This window comes from Stenella coeruleoalba (assembly GCF_951394435.1).
Source record: "Stenella coeruleoalba genome assembly, chromosome: 1".
Lineage (NCBI taxonomy): Eukaryota > Metazoa > Chordata > Mammalia > Artiodactyla > Delphinidae > Stenella > Stenella coeruleoalba.
In genome coordinates this window covers 54,007,579-54,027,433 of record NC_137169.1, presented here as the reverse complement: position 1 = coordinate 54,027,433, position 19,855 = coordinate 54,007,579, and the positions used below count along the sequence as shown (strand labels likewise).

General features: G+C 36.3%; 1 protein-coding gene across 1 annotated transcript in view; it reads right to left on the bottom strand.

The window, feature by feature from the left end:
• Positions 1–19,855, bottom strand: part of ALG6 (ALG6 alpha-1,3-glucosyltransferase) — a 60,065-nt gene that overhangs the window by 28,400 nt on the left and 11,810 nt on the right. Inside the window, exons 3-7 of the mRNA XM_079899493.1 lie at positions 10,812–10,896; positions 5,388–5,477; positions 4,166–4,254; positions 2,310–2,392; positions 1,175–1,239 (exon numbers count right to left, since the gene is read on the bottom strand). Coding sequence (XP_079755619.1) covers positions 1,175–1,239; positions 2,310–2,392; positions 4,166–4,254; positions 5,388–5,477; positions 10,812–10,896 — 412 coding nt within the window. The remainder of the gene's footprint in view (positions 1–1,174; positions 1,240–2,309; positions 2,393–4,165; positions 4,255–5,387; positions 5,478–10,811; positions 10,897–19,855) is intronic.

Below are 19,855 nucleotides of genomic sequence, written 5' to 3'. Positions count from 1 at the left end.
GGAGGAGGGAGAACTACTTGGGATGCGTACAGGTGTGGTTTTGGATACTGGCAATGTTCTATTTCTCGACATGGATAATAGCCAATTCATTTACATTTTGTGTACTTCTCTGTATGAGAATATTTCAAAGTAAACATAGTATTAAAAAAATCTTGTAGGGCTTCCCTGGTGGCGCAGTGGCTGGGAGTCCGCCTGCCAATGCAGGGGACACGGTTTCGTGCCCCGGGAAGATCCCACATGCCGTGGAGCGGCTGGGCCCGTGAGCCATGGCCGCTGAGCCTGCGCATCTGGAGCCTGTGCTCCGCAACGGGAGAGGCCACAACAGTGAGAGGCCCGCGTACCGCAAAAAAAAAAAAAAAAAAATCTTGTAAACAACTTTTTTCTTTTCTTTATTATCAGTGTTCTTGATATTATCAAACTATCTAAAAGCCATGATCCTATAATGCCAAAAAAAAGGTCTCAATTAGGAAAGAGGACTGAATAAAAAATATGATGGAAATAACTACCTATTTGAATATTTTTGCAAGTCCTTTGACAGATACACATTTTAATTTTATAAGTAAAACAGATTGGCACCAAAAGGAAAAGATATTAATTAAGCAATTATGGTGTGGATTATTTATTTTCCTTTGGGACAGATAGTAATATTTAATACATTAGAAGACAAACTGGAGAGCCATGTACAGATTTTATCAACTTTCCTCTATAATTTGTTTATTTGAATGTTCCTTATTTTAGGTATCAAAAATTACGCACATAAAATCCACATAGATTTATTCAATTTTAGTTTCCTAAAGCTCCCAGCTACCACTATCTGTTAGAGAAACATTTTGTTTTAAAACTCAAAAACTGGAAGACTGTTTTTGTCAGCAGCAGAAAACATTTACAAAAGATAGAAAATGTTTCACCTTTTCAGAATTAGCTCCAGAACAGCTGATCAGTTACCAACATTCTGTTCCCAATCCAAACAGTTGTGAAAAAACATTGCTACTTTTAATTTGTACTTTACCCTTCAACTAAACACTTGCTGAAGAGATTCTTTTACCATTTTAAAAATGGTTTATATAAGCAAGAACCCTAGTAAATAAGACATAACTAGATGACAACATTATACAAACTGAGCCTAGATTTCATGATATGCATCTGACTTCATTTCTAAATTAGTAAAGGATACTGAAAATGTCCATAGTCGATAAGAATAAGGCCTGGATACAGCAATATGCATAATGCATTAGCAATCTGTAAAGAAAATTATTGTGAAATAAGAAAGTAATCTGTTACTTGAATCAAACCGGGTAAAAGTGTAGTTTCATTTAACACAGTAGCAAATGTTCCCCTCTTACCTTCTATTTATCAAAATACTCCATTTTTATAAAGCAACTCTTTAAACACTAAAGTCTTCATGGAAGTGACATAGTATACTTCAGTAAAAAGGAAAAAAATCCCTAAAAGGTGTTTGTCTGAGAAAGCACTTTTAGATATATAAATCAGATAAATTAATCTAATGATTAATCTATATAAAATGACCAAAGAGAATAGTCATGGGACTTCCGTGGTGGCTCAGTGTTTAAGAATCAGCCTGCCAGTGCAGGGGACACGGCTTCGAGCCCTGGTGCAGGAAGATCCCACATGCTGCGGAGCAACTAAGCCCGTGCGCCACAACTCCCGAGCTTACACTCTAGAGCCCACAAGCCACAACTGCTGAGCCCATGAGCCACAACTATACTGAGCCTGCACACTTAGAGCCCAAGAGCCACAACTACTGAGCCTGCACACCTAGAGCCCGTGCTCTGCAACAAAGTGAAGCCACCACAATGAGAAGCCCGCACACTGCAACGAAGAGTAGCCCCCGCTCACCGCAACTAGAGAAAGCCTGCACGCAGCAACAAAGACCCAACGCAGCCAATAAATAATAAATAAATAAAATTCTAACACAAACCGTTTGATTTTTTTTAAAAAAAGAGCATATTTGTTAACTGTGAATATGAGAATATATCGCAACTTTTCAAAATGACTTTCAGTTGTCATTCTCACAAGCCAACTCAAAATTCAGATTTACCAGTTAAGCAATAAATTTAGCATGCTGTGCAATTCAGCAGTATATAACTTCTAAAATTCAGTGCATCTTATTACTATATTTGGACATTAAAATAATTACTCTAAGTTAATGTTTCTAAATGAAAATTGACAGAAGATATACTGTTCCCTATTATCTATTCCCAAAAGCATGACTTCCCTAAGCTCTACACTTAATAGTTAAGGCAATAAAACATTTCAGAGATGAAATGTCAGGTTACTTCAAAACATACCTTTTTCTTAGTTGAGATTTCTTTTAAACAACAGCAGTACAAAACCACTGCAGGTATGTAAATCAGCAAATCAGCAATTAACACTGAAAAAACAAGCAAATGATTTTATGTGTTGAGTCCATCAGGGTCTACTATAACCTATTAGCAGCCTTCCTCCAACCCGGAGTGGGAATTCTATTAACACGAGGTTCCTACCCACGCTGGACTAGTCCTTTCCATGTTGAGCACTTTCCATTCCCTTCACCTGTGCCTAATTTCAACTGATACAGTACTAGAGTCTCTTAATTTTCTCTAACAAATTCACATATTAAATCAATTAGCTGTATCTAAAACCAGTTCTCTCTTTGCTCTGACTTGGACATAAAAATTAAGAATACTCAAAGCAAGGGAAGGAAACTTTTATTTTCCCCTCAATATCTGTATACTCCAAGTTTTCTGATGTGAACAATACCTCAAATGTGGAGATGCATAGGAGAATCTTTTTTAATGTGAATATTTATAAAAATTCATAAATTTTTGCTAATTAATGCCTACAAAGAGCTTGATAGGTCCAGGTGAGGAGGAAACTGAAAAAAAGTGGGGAAAAAAATAAAGCAATTCATAATTCTGAATGTTCAGTCCTTTTAGAACAAAGAAAAACTAATATATTAAGTTCTTCAACAGTACAACATAGCTATCCAAAAAGCCTATTTTTTTCTTGTACCACACATATATATTTGTGCACAATAAGATAAGTGATAGTAAACTGTCAGTGTCAGATGCATGCAATCCTATTTTCAGCTCCAGATGCCACATTTTAGATGACACTGACAAACTGTAACATATTTGAAGGAGCACAACCGGAGGCCTCAAAACCATAATCACATTCAAGAAACTGGTCGTCTAAGAAACAGCTAAAGTATTTACGAATGTTCAACCTCGAGAAGGGATGACTTCAAATGTCTGGAGGGTGTTAGATATATAAAGGATCGGACTTGTTCTATGTAGCCCAAGGAAACAGAACCTAAAATGACTAGTGAAGGTTCAATATAAGAAGGAAATTTCTAATGACTGGGGCTCTCTGAAAATAGAATAGAGTCTCTAAAGGCTGTAAGTTCCCTGCAGATACAGGTATTGGCTCAGAAGCTAAATATCATGTGGTGAGTATGTGGTTCAAAAAGGATTAAAGCATTGGGAAGAGGGAGTGGTGTGGGAGAGGGAAAGACAGGCAATACAGGTTATCTCTTGGGCCTGATATTCCATGACTTGATGAATAGTAAAGAGAAGAAACCCTGACTAGATTTAGACTAATTAAAGAAAAGACCCAGGCTAGCATTAAAGCCTAAGTCTTGTAAAGCTTTTAAAGAAATTTAAGCTTATTACTTTCAACTTTTAAACGGCACACAATAAATGCTCAATAAACATTTGTTGTAAGGATTAATTTAGCAACACTGCAAAGCAATACAATATATGACATACAGCTGTAATTCACTGTAAAAGTGAAAGGGATTTATTAAAGCAACAGCCTAAACAAATAAAACTTTAATTTAGAGCTAACCAACTTCAGGTGAGCTATTAATATTAGCCTCACTTTACTAGGCCTCGGTTTCCTCAGCTTAAAGTAAGGATAACAACAGTATTTACCTCATTTGCGTGTCCAAATTATTAAGAGAGATAATAGTAAATGTAAAGCACCCAGAATTATTAGTTTCTACCCTTTCGTTTTTTAGCTTACATATACATTTGCTCACATATTATACATATATATGCATATTTCTAGTTACACAACTATAAAAGTAAGGACAATAATAGAACCTGTCATCAGTTCAAAAAAAATTTTAATCAAATTTTACACTCAATGCCTATTGCTCTTTTACCTGTTGCACGCATGAAGAGCTTATGTGCCTGACTCTCATATCCACGTGATGTATGGAGAGCAATCCAGTCTGGATTTATAAACTTTGCCCTGCAAATCAAACATATGTACATGCACTTTATTCCCCATTACTTTTAGCAATAAGGACATCTGAGGACATATGAATCTATTTTGAGAAGTTGCCATTGCTCCTATAAAGCAATGGAGTTAAGGCTTAAGCTTTACTCTTTGTATTTAACCATGTGAAACTGACTAACGCTATCAGAATCTGCCATGCTTATCTTCCAACAAACCCATGTAGCGTGTTAACTAAAAGCCCTACCTTCATGATTCTTCCAGTGTGAAAACAATCTGATGTCACATTTCATTTATTAAACATATACTTTGTAAAGAGCAATACACTAATATTGACAAGAGGATCATAGTTTTATAATCTTTTCAGTTATCATAATAGGCTACAATAAATAGCTATTAATCATAAATCATTGCATAAAACTGAACATAATTATTAAAGATAAATTAAGTTTTCAATCATATTACATTCTCCAGAACACTGCAAAGTATATCTGATTATCCTGAAGTTTGGAAGCTTATTTTTAATCCAGGATGCTAATTTTTACAAAATAGAACAAATAAAATGAGTTCAGAAGATAATGTGAAGAAGTTCCTCAAATTTCTGCTGATACACTTCAAGTCTGAATTGGAATACCAGGACAGAGTAGAACTGGTTCTCCACTAAATAGAAGCACCTAATCTTCCATAAACCATTCCAGTTCTGTAAAAGAAAAAGGAATTCCAATCCCGATCTTAAATCATAAGTGAAACACTACGGTACTTCTGGTTTCTTACTTGACAGGTTAGTCAGAATACCATTTAGACCTTTATTTCTCATTTACTTTGGGTCATTCCAGGAAAAAAGCTTTTCTATGCACAACTAACCATATTAGATGTATTTCTCAGTAATCCATGCGTAGTTGGTAACATCTCTACTTCAAAACAAAGCTAGATTTTTGCATCTCTTTCTAGACTTTCCTCCAAAAAAATTATGAAAATAGTCAAACTCTGATAAACTTTCCTATAATCCAATTATAAAGGTATGGTGCTCTACAAACCATAATACAATAATAGCTACAAACGATTTCTTCTCTATTCAACAAACTCTTCCTTACTACATCTGCTAAGGGCATAAATATTTAAAGTTATGTTAAGGAAGAAAAACTTACACATATGCACATAAAAGACTATGATAAGCTGTAAGAGGTGGATAGTCCAATCCCCAATACTGTAAGTTGTTATCACTGCCGTTAAAATACCTGAAGAAAAAGGAAAAAGAAAGCACCATTCCAACAATCAATATTCAAGAAATACTTATATTTAACATCTCACTTCATTTAACTTAATTAACATGAAAAAATGTTATACAAGGTTAAAAAAAATTCATCTAAACTTCTCCCCTCTCCTAAAAATTTTTGTGAACTCACAATTAAAAGTTGTTATTGAGTAGTGTGACTAAATAATTTATTGTCTAAACCAAGGTACTCTTAAGAAAGAAGCTGTAAATAATTAAGCCATAACAATAGAGGCAAACCAAGATTCTCGCAGGCAAACCGGAACTTGTTATCACTCTACTATTAGTAAACTTAATGACCAACACTTATACAAAAGAAAATATGCAACAGAAAGAGAATTTGCTTCTGACAGTCTAAAAAATTAAAGAAACAATATGAAATAACAATTTAAATAAAAAATCAATGTCAAAGACGACGTAAAGATTTGGTTTACAAAGAAAGAAATATTGCATGAAACAGGTATGCTTTTCTTAATAACACTTTGAACACAATTCAACCAACATGTAATGAGAGCCTATTACATGCAAAATTCTGTGAATTAAGGAAGAAAGCTAGATCTAATGTTCATAACTTAACAGACTCCTCTAACTGCTCAGAATGGGAAGGAACGAAATTATATTCAAGAGTGTTATCATTAACTTCAAAATGTAATTTTTTCTAACATATCATGGGTATTTTTGCTTTTTACAAAAAAAAACTTTAATTTAAAATAGTTCCAGGACTTCCCTGGTGGCACAGTGGTTAAGAATCCACCTGCCAATGCAGGGGACATGGGTTCGAGCCCTGGTCCAGGAAGATCCCACATGCCATGGAGCAACTAAGCCTGTGCACCACAACTACTGAGCCTGCGCTCTAGAGCCCACGAGCCACAACTATTGAGTCTGCGTGCCACAACTACTGAAGCCTGCGCGCCTAGAAACCGTGCTCCGCAACGAGAAGCCACTGCAATCAGAAGCGCACACACTGCAACGAAGAGAAGCCCTCACCCATCACAACTAGAGAAATCCCGTGCGCAGCAATGAAGACCCAACACAGCCAAAAAAAATTTTTATTAATAATAAATAAAATTTAAAAATAAATAAATAGCTCCAAACTTAAAAGTTTCAAGAACAGTTCAAAGAGCTTCTGTACATCAAATGTAAAAATTTATTTAACAAAAGACACCATAAGAAAAATTCAAAGACAAGAACAGGAAGAAGCTATTTATTTTATACATATACACACACCAAAAACTGATTAAAATATAGAATACTATTGTATACTGTTGAATACTGTGGCAGACAGACTTTAAGGTCATTCCCATGAACCCATCTCCTGGTGTTCCTGCCTTAAGTGTGTACAATCAATCCCCTCCCCTCAAGTGTGGGCAAGACCTGTGACTTGCTTGTAAACAACAAAATACAACAAACGTGATAGGATGGTCACGCCTGTGCTTATGTTTTATGTATATGTAAGATTCCATCTTGCTGGCTAAGCTACAGAGACTCCCTTTCACTGACTTGGAAGAATCAAGCTGTCATGTTTTAGTAAGTGGGCATACTGGAGAAGCCACATGGCAAGAAACTGCAAGTAGACCCTAGGAAATAAGGGTAGCTTCCAACAAGAAACCAAAGCCCTTAGTCTTGTAAATGCAAGGAAATTAATTCTGCCAATAACTTGAGGGAACTTGGAAACAGTTCCTTCCCCAGTTGAGCCTCTGATAAGACTGCAGCCTCAGATGACAACTAGACTGCAACCTCCTGAGACCCTCCCTGATCATAATATTGAACTAAGCTGTGCCCAGACTTCTAACCTAAAGAAACTACAATAATAAATGTGTGTTTAAGTAAGTACCATTTATGGTCACTTGTTAACACAGCATAGAAAATTAATGTAATTGTTTATTTTAAAATCATAAATCATTACAAAAAAGATCAGCAATCCATCAGAAACATGGGGGAAATATATAAATATGCAAATTTGAGAAAAAATATGATGGTCAGTAAATATATTAAAAGATAACAACACAAGTACTCAAGGAAATGGAAATTTTAGAAGTCTAGTGTTAATTGTTATTATTAAATATTGGTAAGGATATATGGAAAGAGATATTCTTGTGTTGGTATCCATTAAAACTGGCTACTTTAGAGATTCCACTTCTAGGAATCTACCTAGGAAAAACACGTACACATGTACACAGGAGAAATGTACTTTATCATTCACCTACTAAAAGATATTTAGAGTGTTTCAGGCTTCTCATAATTATAAACAATGCTGAAATAAAGTCATTCCCACAATTCCTGACTTATAAACCTGTGATTTTTTTTAAAAAGCAACATGCTCGGGCTTCCCTGGTGGCGCAGTGGTTGAGAGTCCACCTGCCGATGCAGGGGACACGGGTTTGTGCCCCGGTCCGGGAGGATCCCACATGCCACGGAGCGGCTGGGCCTGTGAGCCATGGCCGCTGAGCCTGCGCGTCCGGAGCCTGTGCTCCGCAATGGCAGAGGCCACAACAGTAAGAGGCCCGCGTACTGCAAAAAAAATAAAAATAAAAAAAATAAGGTATTCCTATTATTCCTGCCTTGAATATGGTTGTACAAAGTCACAGTGCTGATAGCCCTGGCAGTCATCTATTGATCATGGGGTGAAAAGCCTCAGGCTGAAAAGCCAACATGCCAAGAAGAATGAATGAAAGAGAAGAAAAATGGAAAAGCCTGAGTCTTTGATTGCTATTATTTTTTAAATATTTATTTGGCTGTGCTGAGTCTTAGTTGCAGCACGCAGGATCTTCGTTGAGGCATGTAGGCTCTAGTTCCCTGACCAGGGATCGAACCCAGGCCCCCTGCATTGGGAGTGCGGAGTCTTGACCACTGGACCACCAGGGAAGTCCCTTAATTGCTATCATTGAGCCAGTTTACCAGGCCTGCAAAGACCTACTTATTAAGTTAATTATTTTATTGCTTAAACTACTATTACTTAGGCTTTCTACTACTTGATGCCAAAAGTACTCCTGACTTCACACATAAGGAATTGTCATTATAAAATTAAAGAAAAAAAGTTCAACTTTCCTCTATTACTTATAGCTATGTGTATTGACATGGAATAAATGTTTAAATTTAGAATTATAAAACTGACTTTTTTTTTTACAAATTTATTTATTTATTTATTTTTGGTGCATTGTGTCTTTGTTGCAGTGCACAGGCTTCTCACTGCGGTGGCTTCTCTTGTTGTGGAGCACAGTCTCTAGGCACGTGGGCTTCAGTAGTTGTGGCAGATGGGCTCAGTAGTTGTGGCTCTCAGGCTCTAGAGTGCAGGCTCAATAGTTGTGGTGCATGGGCTTAGCTGCTCCGCAGCATGTGGGATCTTCCCGGACCAGGGCTCGAACCTGTGTCCCCTGCGTTGGCAGGCAGATTCTTAACCACTGTGCCCCCAGTAAAGTCCCAAAACTGACATTTTAAAAGTTTACCTCATAGATCCTGATTTCACATTTTAGACAACTTTGTCACTTGAAAGTTTTGAGTACACTATGGCTAACTTTCTAGATGAAGACAGAAAGATTTCACTCTTGGAAAAAAAAATTTTTAATATTAATTTATTTGGCTGCGCGGCATTTTAAGTTGCCGCATGCGGTATCTTTAGTTGCGGCATGCAGGATTTTTAGTTGTGGCATGTGGGCTCTTAGTTGCATCATGTGGGATCTAGTTCCCTGACCAGGGATTGAACCAGGGGCCCCCTGCATTGGGAGCACGGAGTCTTAACCAGTGGACCACCAGGGAAGTCCCCACTCTTGGAAAACTGAAGTTAAATGAGAAACCATTCCTCAGCCACATTGCTAGGTAACAATAATGGTAAACTAACCAAGTTTGACAAAATTAGCCAAAAAATTCAGAATATTAGAAATGTTATTTCCAATATAGATTTATATCCACTGTTGATAACAGTGAACCTGTCCCAAGGATATATTTTCTGTTTTATAAACTGTGTCATTTATCTTTTTCAATGATAGTCATTATCAATCATACAGCAATGAACTTCAAACTAGGGGGAAAAAAAGAAATCACACCATTTAAACATTAGAACTTGGCACTTTCACTGCCATGGCCAGGTTCAGTACCGGATCAGGGAACTAAGACCCCACAAGCTGCGCAGTGAGGTCAAGTAAATAAATAAACAAACATGCACACACCTATTAAAAAAAAAGAATAGTATCAAATATTCAGCTGACCTCTATTTTAAATACTCCAAACTTGGACTAGGGTACAGCCAACCTATTAATAGAGAGTTTAATATGAAGTTCTTGTATGTAACTCTCTCAGAAAGGAGTTATATAAAAGCAGTGACCAGGGCTTCCCTGGTGGCGCAGTGGTTGAGAGTCCGCCTGCCGACGCAGGGGACGCGGGTTCGTGCCCCAGGGGTCCCGCATGCCGCGGAGTGGCTGGGCCCGTGAGCCATGGCCGCTGGGCCTGTGTGTCTGGAGCCTGTGCTCCACGGCGGGAGAGGCCACGGCGGTGAGAGGCCCACGTGCCGCAAAAAAAAAAAAGCAGTGACCAAAGCAATCAACAGAACAATATAAACAGTTTGTATAGCCAGGTTTAATCAATAATCTACCAGGCACCTAATAAGTAAAAAAATACTGTCATCAATTGTTATCAGAATGTGTTCAACAAAAATGACAGTGCATGGATTTCTGTGAGATATAACTACAGCTAACATTTATTGAGAACTCATTACACTTCAGGCACTGATCTAAAGTGCTTTAAATGAATCATTTTAGTCAATCCTCACAATAACCCAGTGAAATATGTATTCTATTATTTCCATTCTATGAGTGATAAAACTGTGGCAGAGATAGTTAAATAACTTGCAAAAGCTCACACTGCTAGTAAAGGGTACAAGCCTTGATCTGAAGTCTGGCAGTCTGACTCTAGCCCTACACTCTTCACCACTAAGCTACTGCTTTTTTTTCATCTCATACATTCCTTACAGGAGGAAGCTTTGCGAAACCTCCAGAAGAAATACTCTTAGTCCATAAACTTCCACCGTTTATGTCCTGAGGAGCTTCCATGGCATACAGTGTCCTATCCTCAAAGTTCTAGTTCAGCACCAGATTCCAGCTGGTAACTAAATATATGGGTAACTTTCAGGAGGATGAAATTTCAAAATGAACCGACAATACACAGGGTAATATATGTGACATCAGTATACAGGAAGATGAGGATTCTGAAGATGAAGAAATAGCATATTTTCCTTTTAAGTATCTTCAAATAATCTACATTAACTGACCGATAAACAATAAAATCAAGTTAAAATTATCCATACCATTGTTTGATCGGTAAATTAATAGTAATCTCCTGCCAGTGTCTCTGAGCTTCATAATCACCAAACATAGGGGGCTTTCCAGCACCTAAGATGAAAGGTAAAAAAAGCAAAATAAAAATACACTTTAGTATATCAGTGATTTTATTTCCTTATGAAATAAAATCCTTATGAAATTTTTCTAAATTATAGAGATAGTATAGGTGGAGGAAAAGAACACAGAAGTTACCTAAAAAGTCAGAGAGATGAGGTCTGAATCCTAGCACTGCTAGCACACTGAGTGACTGTGTAACCCTAAGCAAATGACTTAACCTCCCTAAGCCTCAGTACATTAAAAACAGAATCAATACTGTCACCTAAAGGACTGTTGGAATAAAGAAAATAATGAACATAAAATAACCTGTATAGTACCTGGCACACATAAACATTCAATAAAGATTGTTAACATTAATTAGTTATTAACATCAGTTTTTTTTTTTTTTTGGCCATGCCGCGTGGCACGTGGGATCTTAGTTCCCCAACCAGGGATCAGACCTGCACCCCCTGCATTGCAAGCACAGAGTCTTAACCACTGGACCACCAGGGAAGTCCCTTAATTAGTTTTTAATTAATTAGTTGATAATACTAATCATAAGATATCCAAGTTTATTTTTACTTCATGAGAAAGACTGTCAACTATACTGTCCAATAAGTATCATAAAACAATAATAATAACAAATGTCTATACTTTACCAAGGACTTTTACAAGCTAAATATAAATAACTTAAGGTCAAGTACAGAACCAAAAACGGACTATATATTGCAAAGACATTGGTTAGGTCAGGCTTTGATGTCAAATGAGTTATATAAAAACTGCCACGGGCTTCCCTGGTGGCACAGTGGCTGAGAGTCCGCCTGCCGATGCAGGGGACACGGGTTCGTGCCCCGATCTGGGAAGATCCCACGTGCCGCGGAGCGGCTGGGACCGTGAGCCATGGCCGCTGAGGCTGCGCGTCCGGAATCTGTGCTCCGCAACGGGAGAGGCCACAACAGTGAGAGGCCCGCGTACCGCAAAAAAAAAAAACAAAAACAAAAATCAAACAAAAACTGCCACTTTATAGTTTTTTTTTTACTTCAAAATTACAAATAAGGGATAATGGATCTTTAATAACTAACAATTGACAGTGTCTACTACATACCAAATACAACAATGGAGCAGTTATTATTATCATCCCCACTTTACAGCTAGCAAAACAGAGGCAATGGTCACCCAGGTAATGAATAGCAGAGTCTGGACTGGAACCCAGGCAGACTGGCTCCATAATCCATGTTCTGGGCTCCTACTGTGTATTGCCTCACAACTTGGTTAAGGTAGGTTGTTAACCTTAAATCATTTTAAATGATATAAAGGTAATTCCATTTAGTAAATAGTAAACAACCACTATTTAGCTAGCAGTTGACTACAAAACTGTGAGAAGGCCCAAATAGGTACACTACAGACACAGGTTTCTTAATGAGCAAGTGAAAATCACATATAGTCAAATATATTCATTAATCCATTGGGAAGGTGTGCCACATTGGTGAATGATATGTTATCAATCACCGAACTCTAACCCAGACGTCCTCCAGCGTTAGAACACTACATTAAGTAGATTTTTTGCATTTAACAGCTGTATTATTCCACTATTCTTTAAATGCTAGCATCTCCACCCAAGGAGATACTCCCAAGTATGAGATAATCATGGGAAAAGCAGATTAACATCTCCAAAGCACATACACATTGAGTGACTGCCGCAAAACATTACCCACAGTACAGGCACATGTATACACACACACAAACCTACCGCTGTCTCTCTCTTAGAAAGTACCATATCTTATTCATTTTTGCATTCTCAGGATGTAACTGTACCTAGCAGATTCTCAGTGAATGATGATGTAGGAAGGATGTCAATATTATCAGTATGATATAGCAAGGATTTTTAGTTCAAAAAGATTTGAATTTTTGAGTCCCTGATTTTCCACTTACTGAATGTGCAACACTAAGCAGTTTGTGATGGCAGACCAATTAATTATGCGAAGGCTACTTTAACACAATGCCCATATACTGGTTCTTGTCTCAAAACATCTTTAAGTTACTATCTGGCATTTTGAAATTCCAAGCCTCTGCTCATGCTGCTTACTTCCTCTCCCTATTCAGACACCTCTTTTATCAACTCGTATCCAACCTTTAAGAACCATCCCAACTGCCAAATTCTCCACAAAACCTTCCCTTGTAAATTAAAAACATACTGATCATTAATTATTGACTTCTTAGAACTAATCTTTATTAAGGGCAAACTACAGACATCATATTTATACATATTATTTTATTATTCATTACAGTAAGTCTAACAAGCAAGTGTTGAAATACTTATTTTCTTCATATTAGGCTAGGGATTGTCAGAGTGATTAAGGAAAAAGAATTATTAGCAACTGCAGTAGTGAAAACTTTATTAAGTACTTAAGAGCAAAATAAAATGCCAAGAGCTTTAGATGTAACTCATTTGATCTGCAACCTATGATTTTACCAGCATTTTACTGATGAGGAGACTGAGACCCTGAAATTTTAAAATAACTTGCCCAGTGTCACACAGCCAATAAGACACAGCTAGTAACATTCAAACCCACCGGCGTTAAATCTCAATACCTGTGTCCTTGTCAGAGAGTAAACAGTAGAGCCATGATTTGAATAGGAAAAAGAAGACAATAGCCATAACAAGAAATAAATACCAAACTTGAAATATATCAATTGTTTAGTGAATTGAAAACCCATTACCACAGTATCTCAGAGCTATATCTCCTCCTTCTGTTTAATAAACAGCATGTGAAAAAATGTAGAAATCAAAATAGTTAAGTCAAGTAGATTTTAAAAAGGAAAAAAAAATTATTGACTTCTCATAATACTTATATTTTCAGTATCATATATTTTGTCACATGATTATACTATTTTCTAATAGCTACCCAAATAAGAATTTTAATTCCAGTGGACATAGAATGTGATTTTTCCAGAGTTCACAGGAAACATATTGCTAGGCATATAGTACATACTTTCAGTTAAAACTTGCTCAGTTAACTGAACAGGAGGGGGGGATTAACTTACAATTTTTTTAAAGAAGGAAAATAATTTCCCACTGAATTAACTGCATCTTTACGCGTGCACTTCATAGATGTGTGTGTGCTGTGGGGGTAGTTTCTCTTTTCGGTGATACAGCTGCTATCTACAGGGAGAAAGGAATTGATTTTTATTTTTTTTCTTTTGCTTTTGTTTGCTTTTTTAGCCCACTGGGATAGCCCACTGGGATAATACCTATACAGTGGGCACAGGAAACTACTTAAGTCATAGAGGATCTTAAGTAGTTTTTAGCCCACTGGGATAATACCTATACAGTGGGCACAGGAAACTACTTAAGTCATAGAGGATCTTAAGTAGTTTCCTACACCTGAAAAAATCCAACTATCTAGATTTTCTGAAATTGCTCTAGACTTGGGGTCAGTGTGGAAGAATTTATTACCATTCTCTAACAAAGAGAAGAGTGGATAATGACTCTCTTCAGGGTTGAGAAACAAGTTTCTATCCAGAGTCTGACCTACTTCAGTAAATGCAGCTGACACTGGCTATGAAATTAGTACTTAAGTTTTTAAAACTGCTAAAGTGCCCTTAAAGCAACCCAGAAGACCAACCCAACTGTACCTATGGGAGCTTCACTTGGGAAGGGCAAAATGGATTCCTTCTACTGTGATTAATTCTACAAATTCATTTACATGAGATTCAGAATTACATAAAGAAAACGTATTAATGTACATTTACAAAGCTTCAATTTTGTCTCATTCTTAGGAAAATGGGCTTAAGCACCACTTAAATGTTCATTTTATTAATTGCTGAACTATTCAGAACTATGTTAGAATTTAAAAAACAAGTAGTTTCTTTGATAACAATACATACTAATTGCCTTTACATTGAAACTTTAAACATTCTAAGGGAAGAGAATTTGGTTAAAATTTTCCATAATAATCCCCCTTTTATATATTCTTAGTGAGTGAGAAGAAACATTACAAATAACAATGGGTAAGCTGAGAAACTATACAGTATGTGCATTTCAAAAGAAGAAATAACGGACTAATACTAACAAAGCTCACCTGAGCTTCCTCACTCCAGTGCTTCCTAATTACAATCTTAAAACAAGAAAAACAGAAAGCAAACTAAAATAAGCATGTTAAAAGCAAATTATAACCAAAATAAGTATTTTAATTAATAGAGGGAAAAAAATCTCAACGGAGTCACAGATGTTACACTCATTCAGTAATCTTCCCAGCCTCCTCTGATATAGAAGTTCGTCACACGTGAACACTAAATGTCACACTGTTTACGATGGAGTTGAGAACTCTGACAGAATCACCATTTTTCTTAGTATTTAGCATTTTTATTTTTCTTATCTGAAAAACGACAAAAATATACAACAACCACCTACAAAAGATGCTACAAATATTTTAATATGCAATAACAATACTCCTCTTACATAGTGATCCAAAAATACTCCTGTTCTGTTGACTTTCTTAGAAGACAATTTAAGAGTAAGGTTTAACTTTTTTGTTTTTGAAGTATAGTTGACCTACAATGAGGTGTTAGTTTCAGGTATACAGCAAAGTGATTCACTTATACATACATATATATCTATGCTTTTAAAAATTCTTTTCCCTTATAGATTATCACAAGATATTTAGTATAGGTCCCTGTGCTATACAGTAGGTCCTTGTTGGTTATCTATTTTATATATATATAGTAGTGTGTATGTTAATCCCAAACTCCTAATTTATCCCTCCTCTCCCTTTCCCCTTTGGTAACCACAAATTTGTTTTCTATGTCTGTGAGTCTATTTCTGTTTTATAAGGAAGTTCATTTGTATCATTTTTTTTAGATTCCATACACAAGCAATATCATGATATTCGTCTGTCAGGCTTACTTCACTTAGTACGATAATCTCTAGGTCCATCCATATTGCTGCAAACAGCATTATTTCATTCTTTTTTTGACTGAGTAATAGTCTATTGTACATATTCTTTAACCATTCATCTGTCAATGGACATTTAGGTTCCTTCCATCGTATATACTACTGCAATGAACACTGGGGTGCATGTATCTTTTCAAATTATAGTTTTCACCAGATATATGCCCAGGAGTGGGATCGCTGGATCATACAGTAACTCTATTTTTAGTTTTTTAAGTAAACTCTATACTGTTAAGAGTAAGGTCTAAAATAAGTAACAGGACTTTCCTGGTGGCGCAGTGGTTAAGAATCCGCCTGCCAATGCAGGGAACACAGGTTTGAGCCCTGCTCCGGGAAGATCTCACATGCCACAGAGCAACTAAGCCCGTGTGCCACAACTACTGAGCCTGCGCTCTAGAGTCCACGAGCCACAACTACTGAGCCTGCATGTCACAACTACTGAAGCCCGTGCACCTAGAGCCCACGCTCTGCAACAAGAGAAGCCACCGCAAGGAGAAGCCCGCGCACCACAACGAAGAGTAGACCCCGCTCGCAGCAACTAGAGAAAGCCCGCAGCAGCAACGAAGACCCAACACAGCCAAAAATAAATAAATAAATTAATTAATTAATTAAATAAAATAAGTAACAGGAGTCCTGTTTTCAGATGAGGGAAGTAACTGAGTAAACTCAGACTTTAGGAGAGAAATGTTAGAATAAGTAATGTATGTAAGCCACAGGGATAGAAAAGTATTATATACGCATGCTGTCCTCTACTTGATTCCCATTAAGCATTTGATTATGTACACTAGTAATACTGAAATGGTGTGATTTTTTTTTAATTATTTAACTCTATACCCTGATATTAATTTAACTTTCTCTTGAGATAAAGAGTGCAAAGAAAATAATATATCTGTCAAAATTAGAAGACTAAAGGAAAATTAGAAGACATAGGATTGCAAACTAAATAATGATCAGGAGTAATACAGCCTGAAGTAAGAAAAGGGAATGACTATCCAAAGGACCAGTTATGGATTGAAAGCAAAGGTAACACAAATTACATATTTCATATGACAACTTTTAACTGGGCTTTTCCTCAGCACTCCTTTATCCCATTCCAGCTACCAATTAACTCCCTCCTTCCATTCACTAACAAACTTCCTAAAAGTTGCTATGTCCACTTATTAACTCCCATTTAGTCCATTATGGTCTGGTAGTTAGGAAGCTCACAATGGCATCCTAGTGATCCTTTGTCTATTTTAAATTTTCATTCTACTTGACATGTCTAGAACTTGACACTGCTGGCCAGTCCTTATTTCTTAAAATTCTCTAATTCCCCAGCTTCCAGGATAATAACTTCTCTGGGCTCTACTGTTACATGATTCCTTCTCAGTCTCCTTTAATCATTACCCCTTCTCTGTGAAGATGATCAGTGGTTAAACCCGTTTTCTTCTGTACTACAGATGCTCCCAACTCTGTGGCTTCAACCATCATCTCTATCAACCTTTTGTAAAAATCAGAATAACCTGTGGAGCTTTAAAAAATACAGATGAAACTAGTTTCCAGCAACATGGCAGACTCAAAAGGTCAGAAAAACACCTCCAATACAGGAAAAGTATGTATTTTTTAATTATTTATTTTATATATTATACATGTACAATTTTAATATATGGCTGAATCAGCAGCAAAATAAGAGAATTCCTTAGAGGCCAGAAACAACAAAAAAAGCGTAGACCCAGAAGAGTAAGCATTTGTCCTGAGGGAATCCAATGATCTTTGGTGGCCTATACCCTAGGTACTGAAAAGCTCTATGCCATAAGTAAGGAGGCAAAGCCCTGAGTACTTGAACAAGTAGGAATTCAATGTCAGAAAAATCTCTACTAGGATTAAAAATACAAAGCCTCTGAGGAGATGGTGAAGATAGTATTTATCTCTGCCTTGGCTCTTGGTATTACAGGAAAAAAGAAGTCTCCCAAAAATTCCTAACCATAAGCCTGCACTCACCCAGTTTGGGGCCTGAATTTACATCAAGTATTTGCCAAAGGAATCTTAAGATGAGAATTCACTTTGACTTTTGTTAAAAGTGCCCCAGGTGCCTGGGAGGAGGCAACCCAAACCCTCTGTGGAGAAATACACAGTAAACTGAGGCCTCAAAGAATTCCCACAGATAAAAGTTCTAAGTAACATGAGCTCACAATTTTAAAAAATCACTAAACTCATGAAGAAACAAAATAACATAAGCAAGAGTCAACAACAAACTATGAAATCAGACTGCAGGTATTAGAATTTTCTGATAGGTAATATAAAATAAGCATGTTTAGTATGTTTAAAGATATAAGAGAAGACATTAAGAGTATGTTGAAGAACAAGAGATCTTCAGAAATGATCAAAAAGATCTGAAAAGGAAACAGGTAGAAGTTCTGGAAATTAAAAATATAATAGTTGAAATTTGAAAACTCAATAGACAGGTTAAAAAAAACAGATTAAACACAGCTAAAGAGAAAAGTAATGAACAGGAAGACAGATCTGATGATTATACAGAAAGCAGTATGAAGAAACTATGAGAAGGGAAAGACAAGCAATTATGAGGTATAGAGAGAATGAAAAGACCCAACATAGTTTGAACAAGGAGAATAGAAATGAGAGAGATGCAATATCTGAAGAGATAACAAAATTATGAAGTCAATGAGGTGAAGAAACTGTTGTCTATTTTATTCTCTGCTATATCACCTACCCTTGGCATAAAGTGAGTGTCCTACACACACCTGCTGAATGGTTAAAAGAACAAAGATATAACATATATCTAACCAGAGTTCTACAAGGAAGAAAAAGTATGAAAAGAGACGGTTGGCTGAGCAGTTTCTAAACAGACACAAGGTACCATTCCTTAGAGCCAGAAATCCCAAAAAATCCTAAGATAAAATTTTTAATATTCACATGTAGATATACCATAGTGAAATTGCAGCAAGAGAGAAAAGACAAATCACCCACTAAGGAATAACAATTAAAATGACAGCTGATGTCTGAACATAAGCAACAGAAACTAAAAAACAATGAGAGAAGATTTTCAAAGTATTAACAGAAAATAACTGTCAATACAGAATTCCATACCCAGAAAAACTTAACAAAGAGCAAAATAAAGGTATTTTCAGACAAAAATGGAGTTTGCCAGCAACAGACTCTCACTAAAAAAAAAAATACCTCCCAAAAAATACCTCCCAGGAAGAAAGAAAATGATCTCAAAGGAAGATGTACTATGTAAGAAGGAAGGGTAAAAAGAAAATGAGGGTAAAACTGGGTAACTATAAATTGTATAAAATAACAGTGACTAACATCTAAAATCATGAAAGAACTGAAATCCTAGGCAATAATACCGTTTTAATTTGAGGCAGGAGGTGAAGATCTGTAACTAGAGTTAAAACATTCTAAGGTCCTAGTGTTGTTCAAAAAGAGGATATAAATACGAATTTTAGGTTTTGTTAAGTTAAATATGTATGTGAAAATCTCCAGAGTAAGCCCTGAAAGAACAAAATAAAGTATAGCTTCCAAATCAGTAGGGGAGAGAAAATGGAATTAGGGAGGGGAATTGGTTAGACATATTTAAATCACAGGGATTCAGAGGTAGAGGGTAAGAGAACAGATATACCAAGCAAAAATTAACCTAAAGAAAACTAGTAAAGCTATATTAATTTTACAGGAAATAGACTTTAAGACAAAAGCATTACTGTAAATAAACAGGGACATGACAATGATGTCATGAAATTCAAGTCACAAGGAAAAATATTCTAAATCACCTAATAATATAGATTCAAAATATTCCAACAAAAATTGACAGAACTACAAAAAGAAACTGCAGCTCTCTCAATAACTGGTAGATCAAATGGGCAAAAATCAGTAAGAATATAAAAAATTTGAATCAAAACAACTGATATTAAGTAAATGGATATATGCAGACTATTAAACTGGAGAATATATATTTTAAACCAAAAACAATTCCAGTCTTGAGTACTATTCCAGATTTTAGGAAAGAGGGTATACTCCCTAATT